This window comes from Cibotium barometz, chromosome 16, assembly GCF_041138505.1.
Source record: "Cibotium barometz isolate CiBa-2024 chromosome 16, ASM4113850v1, whole genome shotgun sequence".
NCBI classification, from domain to species: domain Eukaryota; kingdom Viridiplantae; phylum Streptophyta; class Polypodiopsida; order Cyatheales; family Cibotiaceae; genus Cibotium; species Cibotium barometz.
The window spans coordinates 43,292,082-43,305,337 of record NC_141061.1 but is presented as its reverse complement, the minus strand read 5'-3'; the positions used below and the strand labels follow the sequence as shown (position 1 = coordinate 43,305,337).

The following is a 13,256-nucleotide window of genomic DNA, read 5'->3' as shown; positions in this document are numbered from 1 at the left end:
CAGTGCCAGAGGGCATAGTGCTTAAAGATAACTGGGTCGGGTAGAACCCATACACAGGACCCAAAGGAGGTGCAGGCAATGACGATTGCATGCCAACACTAGTAGGGAGAGATATGGGTTGAAAGGGAGGGTTTTGTGTTTTAATTTGTGCAGTATTTCATAACACATTAGGAGTAGGAACAGAAAGTGAACCAGAGGAGAAAACAGTGTTACCTCCTTGACCACTAGAAGTTGGAGAGTGAATTATACTCCTAGACCCTCCTCTGTTTGGGTTCACAAAATGCTAGGGATCGAGGGTAGTTGATGGTACCGTTTGTTGAACCTGTGCTACAAAAGAAGATACCCAGGTAGGGTTAGGAACATACGTACTAAAAGGCACATACGAACCTGACGCGGTCACCGACAGGGATGATGATGGATCTCCAAACGACCGAGGAGGTACGTGTCCTTCTTGAGAAAAAGCCCCATACCGAAGTCCAGTTTGTCGGCTAGAATGAGAAGCAGAGCTCTCCACTTGAGGCTGAATACCTGGGTCCAATACTGGCACACTGGTTGTGGGCATGTATCCTCCTCTGGAAAACGGTTGATGATCGGAGAAGAAAAACCATATGCCAAGGGTAAGAAAATAGGTTGGTCATCTACCAATGAAAGACCTCGAACAAGGCTCTCCAGTGAATGAGGAGTCCCATCCTTCGTGTGATCTATATCAGAATAAGGAGAGTCAATATCTGGTATGAAAGGCTAATCCTCCGGAATCAAGGGTAGACGATCCATGCTGTGTACTCTCGAGCTCTTCAATCCTTTTGGTCACGATAGCTCTGATACCATGTGAGGGCAAAAGAGACCAAAGGACCAAATATATGAAAGATCAGAGCAAATCACACAGCATGCAATGGTGATATGTATATAAAAGATGAAGTCCAGTACATGAACTCTATGTGAGACTCCGAACAAGCAGAGAAGGCTGCTGTCCCAAAAAACGCAGATGACAATCCCGAAGTAAGCCTGATGTAAGCGCCGATATATGCCTGATGTAGGGCTGAGAGGTAAGCGCTGATGTATCCCTGATGTAGGGCTGAGATGTAAGTGCTTGTCCTGATGGCTGCTGATGTAAAAACGCAGCAGTAAGCTGTGGTGAAAAACGCAGATATATGCACCATGGACTAGCAGCAGCAACTCGTGATAAAACACAGAACACTGCAGATGAAAGCGTCCAGTTCAGCAGCAGCAGGGAAGGGTTCCACCTGTTTGTAGGCGGTCTTTTCCAACACCAGCAGCCGGTACAGAAGGACGCTGAAGTGCTGTCCTGAAGTGGGTGATCAATCCAGCAGGAGAAGGAGAGTAAAACGCTGATGAGCAATCTTGGAGTAGACACCCAGCCGATCAGTAATCGTGAGTTCATGGAGAGCTTTAGGAGGCACCTCATATTTATATGAAGGCAGGGTGCTGGTCGGCCAGCAGATAAATAATATAAATGATAAAGTGGCCCTTTTTGGCCTGGGTTAAATACCCCTTTTGGGTATATTTTCACACATGGACATGGAGTGTGGTCGGCCATAATATGCAGGTTTATATCCAAGAAGCTCGCCGACCAGCAGTCGGCCAAATTAGATGGTCATGTCCAGCATATAAAAGGCTCTTTTGCTCATCGTTTTTTTATCATTCAGCCCCTTGTGGGCTAGGTCATAGAACTAGGATTTGTTTAGGTGTTCTACCTTTTCATGGGAGCCAAGGGCTGCAAGACAGATGTACCTTTTTGTACCATATGAAATACTGAATTTGCAGCTCTCTCTCTCTCTCTCCTCCCCCTTCTATTTGCGTTTTTGCATCAGCATGTTCTAGATGGTGTTTAGGGCTGAAAGAAGCATCTCAAAGCTTCCGCATGTAACATTGGTATCAGAGCATCAGGCTCAGCAAGGCTAAACACTGGTTCTGTTACAAAACTGAGTATTTTACCTCTTTTTCTTAAGCATTGTGATTATGTTTTAAACATGTTTAGCATTCACTAATCATGTTTACCTGTAAATGCATGTGTAAGTTTGTACATGTGTGTGGATGCAGATTGTGCATGCTCATGTGTTTGTTCATGTGCATGTATATGTGTGTTTCTCTTACCTTGTTGCAGGTGTACCTTCTTTCTCTCTCAGGGTGGCACTGCCACGTGGCACTGGTACAAGCAGCTTACATGTGTGTGGTACTCCTAACTGCTGTTGGTACACGTGGCGACTAGCTGATGGGCTGCCATGGTTGCAGGCTCTTCTCGGTGGCTGACAGCGTAGGCAGGCTGCAAGCGCTGCCACGTAGGCAGCTGACGTGGCAGGCACTGCAGTCATTCAGGCGCTCCAACCGTATTGTAGCCAAGCGCATGAGAAAGAGAGAAGCGAAGCTGTGCAACAAGCGCAAGGCAGGCAGCAGAACGCGAAGATCAAGGCTGGCACACCCGCAAGAGAGAAGCGATGGTGGCTGGCTGCCACGCAGACGGACAGGCGCACAAGCAAAGGCAAACGCAAGTGAAAAGCGCTGGGAAGCCCAAACGCGAAAAAGAGAAAAGCGTGGGATTTCGAAATCGTTAAGTGCCATGTAATTTTTTTTAATTAAAAAAAGAAGAGAGAGGGAAAAGCTATTCGAAGAGGAGCTTAATAAAATCAAAAGCTCTTGTATTAGTTTTTTTTTTTTTCTAAGGGAAAAAGGGCATCTTCTCGGGAATTGTACAAGGGCTACGCCAACCTCGAGTTATAAATAAATATCTGCGGGGGTGCCACGCTTTGGGGCCAATTGGTCTTTTGTGCAAGAGCACTCTAGCTCCACTTATTTATTTTCTTCTTCTTCCAAATTTATTATTCCAGTTCGTAAAGCAATTAAAGTGTGATTAAGTGTGTTCACCGCCCATCAAGTTTCTGAAGGCCGGTTTCAGATTCAGTCCCGTATGAAGGTGTACAGGTGCAAGGTACAAGAAAGTGCACAGGTAAGAGGCCTAAGGCAAGGAACACAAGACTGGGAAGAACTCCTAGGAGGTTGGTGTTAGAAGTCATCTACTATCTTTATCAGACACCAAGGCCTCTGTTGTGGGTGTGCCCGCCCTGTATAGGTGTTTTCTCATTTTTCCTCACTCCCCATATTTTTTCCCCATTTTCCCTATTTTTCCCATGGTGTGGGAGGCAGTTTTCTGGACCCCGGCTGATCCAGATGGTGGCCGACTGCTGGTCAGATGATCTGGATGCTGGCTGACTGTGCGCAGATGGCCGACTGCTGGAGTGGGCTGGTCGTGGACATGTAGGCCCAATCGGCTGCTTTTGCATAGGCCGACTGCATGTATGGGGCCATATAAAATGGCCCCATGGCCCCCACATCATTGTATCTTTGTTTAGTATTCGGGATCTTGTGTATAGAGGAGAGTTACACGCCTATCTCTCTCCTTCTCTTGTGCTGTCTATTTTCTGCACTATACTTGCTCTTGTGGTCTCAGATTTGGTTATCATCTCCACTGCGTATTTTGACAGTTGGTTGGTGGTGTTCCACAAAGCCCAAAGGGGATGGCAATCCTATGAGTCGGGAAAGGCTTTCGGGCAACGGTTCCAAGGGAGGATGATCCTCCAAGGGATGGAGTGAGAGTGCCAGACTCATTTCTCGGGAATGAAGACTAAGATAGTGTTTAGGGACAAGGCAGGAACGGATTTGGGATTGGATGGAACATATGCATAGATCTTCTTCAGAGTTAAGAGTGGATTTGGAGATCACGCCGGGCATTTAGTTTGCCAGAGTAGGAAGGATCACAAGGGGACTCCAGGAATAGAATGGGATGATGACAGTCATCCAAGAAGCAGATTGGAATTCCGTCATCTAGTTTAGCAGAGGGGGATGTCATGTGCAAGACATGCACAAGCACACCTCAAAGCTAGTCTTGAAGAGGCAACAAGATAAAGACAAGAGCAGAACTAGACTACGGAGCTTAGGTAGCTGAATTGGCAAAGGAGTTCACTGTTGGAGCACATGGTGAGCTGTCGGCCAGCACCGGATGACCAGGATGATCTATCGGCTGCAGCTTAAATACTGAATATCATGTCGTGGACCTGGCCAACAAGCAATCAGCCAGTCCATGGGTGCTCTCCCAAGCCTATAAAAGGCACCAAGGCTCATTGTTGTGTCCATTCAGCCCCTTGTTGGCTGGGTCATAGAACTAGGATTTGTTTAGGTGTTTCACCTTTTCATGGGAGGCAGCCAAGCGCTGCAAGACAGATGTACCTTTTTGTACCATATGAAATACTGAATTTCCAGCTCTCTCTCTCTCTCTCTCTCTCTCTCTCTCTCTCTCTCTCTCCCCCTTCTATTTGCGTTTTTGCATCAGCATGTTCTAGATGGTGTTTAGGGCTGAAAGAAGCATCTCAGAGCTTCCGCATGTAACACTTCTCCACGCTGGACCACATCTTTACTTTACGGGCTATCATAGTGGAGGCGAGGTCCTCAAAGAGACATGTGTATTGCTGCTTTGTGGATTTCCGCAAAGCCTTTGACTCCGTCCCTCGATCCCGTCTGATAGGACGCTTGCAAGAGCTCCAGTTCTCACATGAGATGATATGGGGTGTGATGGTACTATATGAGGCAGTACTCGGCCAAGTATGTGCACCCGGTGGGATCTTGGGAGATATATGTAGCACTATTGGGGTTCAGCAAGGCTGCCCACTCTCACCTACACTCTTTGGCCTATACATTGATGAGATTGCAATATTTGTGGATAGTTTCGGAGGTAGAGGTTCACCATCGGCTCGGACATTAGTGCCCATATTGCTATATGCTGACGACATTGGACAGATTTTGCAGGGAGAGAGACCTTCCAGTCAATTTGGGTAAAACCAAGGTTATGCTCTTCAACACATCTTCTGCGGTCGCTTCACGATTTTCTTTCATATACAGAGATGCCCCAGTGAAGATTGTGCAAAAGTATGTGTATCTAGGAGTCACTTTTACAGGCCCTTTGTTCTGCATGACCACAACTGCTGATCGACTTGCGAGAGGGCATGCCTCCCTAGCCCGTACGGAGAGACAGTGTTTCTAGGCACATTTCCAAGAACCTCGCACAAAGTGTTGGCTCTTTGATACTCTAGAACGACAAGCGGCTATGTATGGTGCAGCCTTTGGGGGCCAGGCCTAGGGAAGGATCACTGGAGGAGCTTAGAGAGGCTGCAGGTGATGATGTTGTCACGCATGATCAGGAGTAAGCCATCTGTACCACATGACATACTACATGTAGAGTGGGGTGGCCCCACTAGTTACAGATGCCCTTTTTTAGACTCACTTATATTAAGCATGTATACATGCTTGACAGAGATCGCCTCCTATGACTAGCACTAGAGTCCTCTATGCAATTATATTGCGAGAGGGAGCGATTGAGACGAGCTGGACTACCCTCCTCCTCAGCGACATGGCCACCACCATTACCGACACATGCATGCACTCTGAGATAGTCAAGTGGTTTCATGAACATGGCATACAGATGGACTGTCTCCCCCCATTTCAGTATAGCCTGGACTCCCCCTACCTTGATCTCTCATGACAGATCAACTGAATCATCTGGTTAGATCTACTCGGGCTACCAGACATGGGTGTCTCCATCAGAGATTGGTAAGAAGTGTGAGTTCTACAGAGATCACTTCCTAAGGCTCTCCGAGGATGGATTCTTTGAGATCCTTGGATACATACAGCATAGGTGTTACGAGGCACGCCTCTAACGATTAGAGGCGTTCGAGGCGTATGACTACCTGATCGAGGCGTCCAAAGCAAGGCCCTGAAATTAGAAAAGAAAAGTTTAAGAACTTTGACAAAAGTGAGTAATATTTTATTATAAAGTGGGAAGCAAAGGGAAAAAGGTAAAAGCAACAGCTTGGTTAAGCTTTTGGCAAAAAGCACAGCCCTCTTCAAGTATAAAAATACTTGAGCCTCTCTTGAGCATCAAGTTGAAGAAGAATCTCTTCATCGCGTTGCCATCTTCGTTCAAGCATGGAGATTATCTTCTTCATCACCATCTATGAACCAAATCATGGAGTTTTTCATTGCTACCCCTTGATATCAAAGCGCCTCCAGCAACTATAGTGCCGCATCACCATCTTTCTGTGCGATTGTACTGACCCGTACAGCTGTACAGACTGTACAGACAAAATTTCAGAAATCCTAAAAATTCTAGAAACCCTAAAACTGCTCCAAAAGTCCCAAAAACTGCTTTTGGAAGTTTTTATCACCCAACAACCATTAAAACAGGTTTTATATCAATTTTCTTGCCAGAAAGAGCTTTTCCATGGTTTTCGTCATCGACAAGGCTATAGGTATTGTGGAGATTATTCATGGGATGAGCGAGTGGATTTAGAGGTTGGACATGGAACATAGAGCTTGGACATGGAGAACTTGGACATGAACATGGAATTTAGACATATAGCTTGGACATGGATATGGACTTGGACTTGATCTGGACTTAGTTTTGGATTTGATTTGCACTTGGAGGGAACAACTATGAGGCCAATACAAAACTTCAGGATGGAAACCAAGGTCATCCGAAGAGTACCATGACTTTCAGCAAATCATATGATTTGTTTTCAGAGAATTCCTTGCTTGGCGAACCAAAAGGAAACAGCACCAAAGAAGGGCTCAAATGTTTGAAGATTTCATCAAGGATCGAGCCACTGAAGTCGAAAAAGTTGAAGCTGCTAAAGCCTATCTTCGAGTCACCATTGCAAAAGGATCTAGAGCTACATGCTCTATTTATCATGGAGGAGACAAGGAAGCTACTCGTAAGCCTACTCTTTCAGATGCAGTTTCCTCAAGACAAGTAAAGGAAAGGAAGGCAAAGTTGCCACAGAGATTGGAAGACCATTAGATTGACATCATGCCATGAAGTTCGACAAATGGTTTGCAGTGGTGCTTAGCCCATTGAAACTTTTGACAAAGAAAGCCGTGGGAATCTTTGTGGACTAAAGTTGAAACGTAATTCTTTGAAGCATTGAAACTCTATGTTAGCATGATTACATGGTTTTTGTTATTTGTGATTCAAAGACTGTAGGCTGAATTCAAATTGATGTTTCCATGTATTCTATGCATTTAGTGTTATTTTTAGTATTTACATATTTTATACAGTATATATTTGAAATTTTGTACATGCAAAAACCTGTAGGTAGGAAACTTTGGGCTGATTTTACGAAACCCGTTCGAAACGCGTTTGAAACTTTTACGAAACCCGTTTCAAACAATCCCCTAACTAATATGTTCTCCATGCAATGAAAATCTAGAGACACTATTTGTATGGGTCTTGGGACAGCCAGGCATACATAGACCCTTAGCCTTGATTGGCCGGCATTTCTATTGGCCACGCAAGAAATCCATTGTTGAGAATTACGTGCGGAAGCGTACCTAGTGCTAGCTTAATAAAGATGAAAGGCTTACAGCTAGAGGGTCATTGCATCCTTTGCAAATTCCTCAAAACAAGTGGCAAAGTGTCTCGATGGAGTTGCAGTTGGGTAACCCCAGACTAGTAGGGGCAATGATTCAATCTAGGTCATTGTTGACCGATTGACAAAGATGGCTAGATTTATCCGTACCAACTTGTCGGGTAAAGAGTCACGAGTTGACTCAACTCTTCGCGGAGCAATTGTATAAGCTCTATGGACTCCCGACGAGATCCTCAATGACCGGGATCCCAAATTCACTTCACAATTTTAGCAATCAGTGTTTTCGAAATTGGAAACATACCTGAGCATGTCACCTTTGGATCATCCAAAGTCGGATGGTCAAACGGAGAGGACAAGCTAGACTATGGAGGATATGTTGAAGACATGTATCTCTCCAATAGACAATCTGAGCTAGTTGAAATGGCTAAGAATGATGTATTTGAGATGTTGACCGCAGAGGACCGGTTGGATGGGTCCAACTATGCATTACGGACATACATGATGCAACATATGCTTGTAGCAAAAGGGTTTTGGAGAATCGCATAGGGGACGAAGTTCGCCCAGCAAATGCAACTGCACCAACTACTCCTCCAAAAAGAGAACGTGGCAAGCAGCCACTTGCACAACTTGCAATTGCACCCACTCCTACACAGGAACAAACGAGATGGGATACGCAAGTTGCGCAAGTGGCGGGTACCCACACCTGCGCAACCTGCAAATCTGCCCGCTCCTAAATAGTAACATTGAAGATGGGATACGTGAGATGCATCTGCTCATGTCCTGATTGCATTGTCCATGAAGAGGATATAGTTCCTCACATCTGTTTGTGTGTTAAAGCAAAAGATGCATGGGATGCACGCACTGGCTGCCCTCTACCAGACTCACAAATGAAGTGAGGGTCGCCTATCTAAAGAGAACATGACAGAAATCAAGGATTTGAGAGAGCAGCTTGGCTCACCCAAGATTATGTTGAATGTAGACTCTCATGCTGCTCCCATGGTGACTTAATCTCTTGAAATCATGAGCGACATTCAGAGTGATGCTTGAAGTGTCCCAACTGGTCCACGTCCAGGATGGCCATCCTCCACAATCTACAAATACCAGCCATATGTTGAGTTGAAGTCCGGATCCCCTTAAACCTGGAGCAAGGCCAATGTCTAGTTACAGGAGTAGCTATCTTGTAGCTATCTAATTATCTAGTCGTGCACCCACACCGTATCGGCTAAAGCCACCATCCGCTAGTCCATGACCATGAGAAAGAAAAAGCGCTGGAAAAAAGCTAAGGAACAAAAGAAAACTTTTCCCAAACCAGATTGTGCTCTTCCCACAGCTGTCCATTGGCCAAAATCCGGTCCTGCCCTGCCGGGGTCTTTTCTTGGCAACCAGTCCCTGTCAAAGAACTCTGCTAGTCCTCGTTAGAACCCGTTCATTTAAACAAAATGGTTTTATGCAGGCTGCAAAACCACTGCCAACAAGTTTAATGCACGGTCTTGGCATCAAAAAGAGGCTGACTTAGTTCAGCAGCCTGGTGCAGGGCGGCCAATTAATAATTTAAGTTGGACAGAATGTAAACAAGAAACACTGCACAAAACACATATTCCTTATTAAAAAAAACAGTTTAAACAGCATGCCGTCCCAGAAAGTACGTCACTAAAGACCCAAAAAAAGCTGTTCAGCATTCATGATCTCCGTCGATGTCAAGCATGTACCAATTATGAAGAGAATGAATGCAAAATTTCTAAGGTGCTATGTTTCCTGTAGCAGCTCATGTAAAGAAATTGATGATGATATCATGAAACAGCAGAGAGAGAGGAAGCGAGGCGCCGCGGCGGGGGGCAGGGGGGGGCGTACGTTGAGAATGCGAGTGATGCCCTGGGCCTTGAGGAGTTCGGCGCGAGAGGCGTTGTCGTAGCTGCCAAGGTAGAGGAAAGAGGGGAGGATCTCGGTTGAGAAGGCGCTGTGCGTCTGGGCGGCGCCCAAAGGGCTCCTCTCGCCAGCGTCCTGCAGGCGATGCCCGCACACCCCGCACACCTCGCCGTCCTCGTACTTGTGGTAGTGCCCGCACACGAAGCATGGGTTCTCCCTCTCGCGCTTCCGCACCATCCCTCCGCCTCCCTTCTCTCTTGGCCTGCGTTTGTTCTTGTTGTCCGGAGATCGGCTTCAGTGTGTGAAAATGATCACTATCAGAACTACCCTTCCAGCGGACGAAGCTTTCTGTAATGACCTTGTTTATGTCTTCTGATGGAAGCTGTTCTAGAATCTATAAGGGGTCAGCACCATGGCAAAGAGTTTCAGATATTATTTTGAGGGAGGAAGTAGTACTCCGCGAGGACTTTAATAAAGAAAGAGGAGAGACGGGTACGGCGTTTCGATGGATCAGTAAACATATGCAAACGTTTCAAATAATGCTAGCACGTTCCGCATCATTTCATAAAAATGTCCGTAGTGCTGAAAAAAAACACAACGATTTTTGTTATTAAATCTCTCTCTCTCTCTACCATGTTAATACCCCCCCTCTCTCTCTCGACCTTTATGCCACCCACAAGTGGGGCAGATTGATTAGTGCGAGGGCCCTTATAAAGGCCATGATGCACCCGAGTTCAAGTCCCACCATTGGTCATATATGCCCTCGTGTTGCATTCTACCGACGTTAATCTCTCTCTCTCTCTCTCTCTCTCTCTCTCTCTCTCTCTCTCGGGGCTACCATCTAGACGGTGAGAACCCGAAAGTAATGTGCCTTTTGTTGCTTTGTGGATTTAGGGAAGGCTGACATAGTGCCAAGATCTCGACTGTTCACTCACCTAAAGGATCTCGACTTTCCACCGGGGTAATAGCACTAAATGAGTTAGTGACGAGCAAGGTTCGGCATGTCATGTGAGATTCATAGCATCGTTAGGGTCAAATAGGGTTGCCCACTCTCTCCCACACTATTTGGGCTATAGGGTACAAGATCACACCTAGCCCAAACAGTAGCCCTCCTTCTCTTGTATGCAAATGATATATGTCCTTATCTCAAATTTAGCAAAGGGGGGCTACAGAGACAGTAGTCCCCAGTTAGTGTCCCCATTCTCTTGTATATAGTCGTCCTCTTCTCAAATTTAGTAGAGGGGGGTTGTAGAGACATCTGGATGCACTTCGTGAACATTTTGTGAGGAGAGACATCTGGATTCACTTCGAACGTTTTGTGAGGAGAGACATCTAGATGCACTTCAAACTTTTTGTGAGGAGAGAGATCTCACATTGAATCTTCGTAAAAGCATGCTCTTCAACACCTCATATCCATTGGTAGCCAGACACTCTCTCTTATAGAGGCGAGATTGTGGAGAGAGTTACTTCATATGTCTATCTACGGATTACCTTCACTAGTACTCTCCTCACCATGTGCCTAGGCCGCCCATGCCCACTTAGCAAGAAAAAGAGAATGTGTTTGCACTAGAGAGACAATGCTTCCAAACCCATTTTCAAGAATCTAGCATGAGGGGTTGGTGAGGCTCCATTTTAGGGAGGTGGTGTGGGAGAGGAGGACAAAAGGACTATAGGTGATGATGTTTTCACGCATGATCAAAAGTAATCCCTCTATGTCACATGAGATAGCCTTGGTAGAGTTTGGGGCACCATTATTGGTCATTGATGCCCTCTTCCAGATGAACCTATATTTCCCATTTGTACACATTGGATTGCTTGCCCAAGATGGCATTTGAGACTTCTAGGCATAGCTTACACAGGAGGGCCCTAATAGGTCTTGGTACTCACAAATCATCAACAAGTTTGCCATACATGGACTACCTTCCCCCTTTTGAGCACAACCTACACTCTCCATTCTTGAATCTCTGCTCACAAGAGATCATCAACTCCATCATCTGTCTATACTTGACCCATCTTCACATAAGTTGGACATGAGTATCACCGCGAGGGCTTCCCACTAGGCTTCAGTTCTACATAGAGCAGCACTTCTTAAGGGTTTCAAATAATGGCTTCATTGAGGCACCAGAGTATCTTCATAGACACATGTCACATGCAATGAGGATTCAACTGAGATTGTCCACCACCGCCTCACAATTGAGTCTAGGAGAGCTAAGAGCATCCATGAGAGGCCTAGACATGCAAGTTATGTATGAATAGGGAGTTTGAGATAGAGGAACATCACGTACATAGATGCCTATAAGCCCAAAGAGCAGATATTAACTTCTATCCCTAGTCATTACACGAGGCTTCCGCAGTGTTGGTTAGGATAGCATAGATGATCTTATTTGTGCTCTAAGCATGGCCATTGGCTTGGGGCTAGTAAGGTGAGGATTTATAACATGCCATCATGAATTTGCTCAGCAAGAACTTAATTACATTATTGATGAAGTGAATCTCTCTATCGCTTACTAGTTCAAGTGGACATGCAAATCTAGTAATTATATTTTTATAAAGGAATTTGATTGTGACCCTGGTATTATCCTTTGTGGTAGCACAGGCCTCAACCCATTTATATAGTAGTTTGTGGCAATGGTGATAAATTGTGCTTGAGTTCCTTGCGCTTTGCTAGGCTAATTGGTCTAGCAAAGTCAATGACCCATTTCAATAAATGTGCCAGCCTTCATTTATTTTTACATCTTCAAAATTCTCTAAACAAATCAAAAGACTTGTAAATATCTTGTAGGTCATCTGTACGTGAAATCTTTTGAATTGCAATGCTCTCCAAAAATAATCTCATGACTTGCCTCATCCAATCTTCATCTATCTCTTCCCCTTGTGGCAATGATGGCAGTTTTGGAAAATTAACTAGATATTCATTATATACTAGTTTATCTATGTACTCCTACTAGTTGTATATCCTTGGCATTGGCATATATTGTGGGTTGATTCTTTGCGCTATAGGAGCATGCATGTATGTGTTTCAATTTCTTTTGGGATCTAAGTGCTTTCACACATGGGTACACATACACACACGTGTGTGCACTATGTAGACACCTTTACGAAACCACGACAGTTGCTATGTGGGCTGATGTATTGTACCTTGTGTAAAAAAAGTTAGCCTTTGATGGTCGTGTGAATCTTGCCCCGTAGGTGCTTTGGATGGGTACACATACGCACACGTGTGTGCACTCTATAGACGCCTTTGTGAAACCAGGGCAGTTGCTATGTGGGATGATGTACTATACCTTGTGTAAAAAAGTTAGCCTTTGATGGTCATGTGAATCCAGCCCGTAGGTGCTTTGGATTGGCATTTTGCCACTCTTTCCATCAAGCTTCCATGTAAGTCTTTAACAATGGCATAACTATTCTATATATCTGTGGCATGGCCTCAGTTGGCTTGTGGTGGACGGTAATTACATAAATTAACTTATAGTACCTTGTAATGTTTTGCCGCCGAGTTCTCCTTGGGGTTGACAGTGTGAATTTTGGGTTTCATTTCTATTAGGATTTGCAACAAAGAGGCATTTGTAGGCTGCTCTCGGTAGTGTCTTATTCTTCCATCTTTGCTTTGCTCTTGTTCTTGTTTGTATCCTCTGCCTGGGGATTTTCTTTGTCTTGTTGGCTATAATCAGTTGTTCCCTTTGGTGCTTTAGCCTCATCTACATGCTTTTGTTCTGGCCCACTACCCTTGTCTTTTCTTTGTCTTGCTAGCCATGTGCGCTTTTGTCTTTTCTTTGTTTTGCTAGCCATAATCTAATGTGCCCTTTTGTTCTTTAGCCTCATCTACATGCTTTTGTTCTAGCCCACTGCCCTTGTCTTTCTTAGAGGCATCTTGATCCTTTTCTTTACTTGGCTGCCCTAAGTCCTACTTCTTATCTCCCCGAGCCTTTTGCCTTGTTTTTCTTAGAGGCATCTTGA

At 45.0% G+C, this 13,256-nt stretch overlaps 1 protein-coding gene across 1 annotated transcript in view; it reads right to left on the bottom strand.

Moving 5' to 3' along the window:
- IBR5 (indole-3-butyric acid response 5) overlaps nt 1–9,783 on the bottom strand; it is a 49,766-nt gene extending 39,983 nt beyond the window's left edge. The window contains exon 1 of the mRNA XM_086810613.1: nt 9,285–9,783. Coding sequence (XP_086666739.1) covers nt 9,285–9,536 — 252 coding nt within the window. The 5' untranslated portion in view covers nt 9,537–9,783. The remainder of the gene's footprint in view (nt 1–9,284) is intronic.
- Between the last annotated feature and the right edge of the window lie 3,473 nt (nt 9,784–13,256).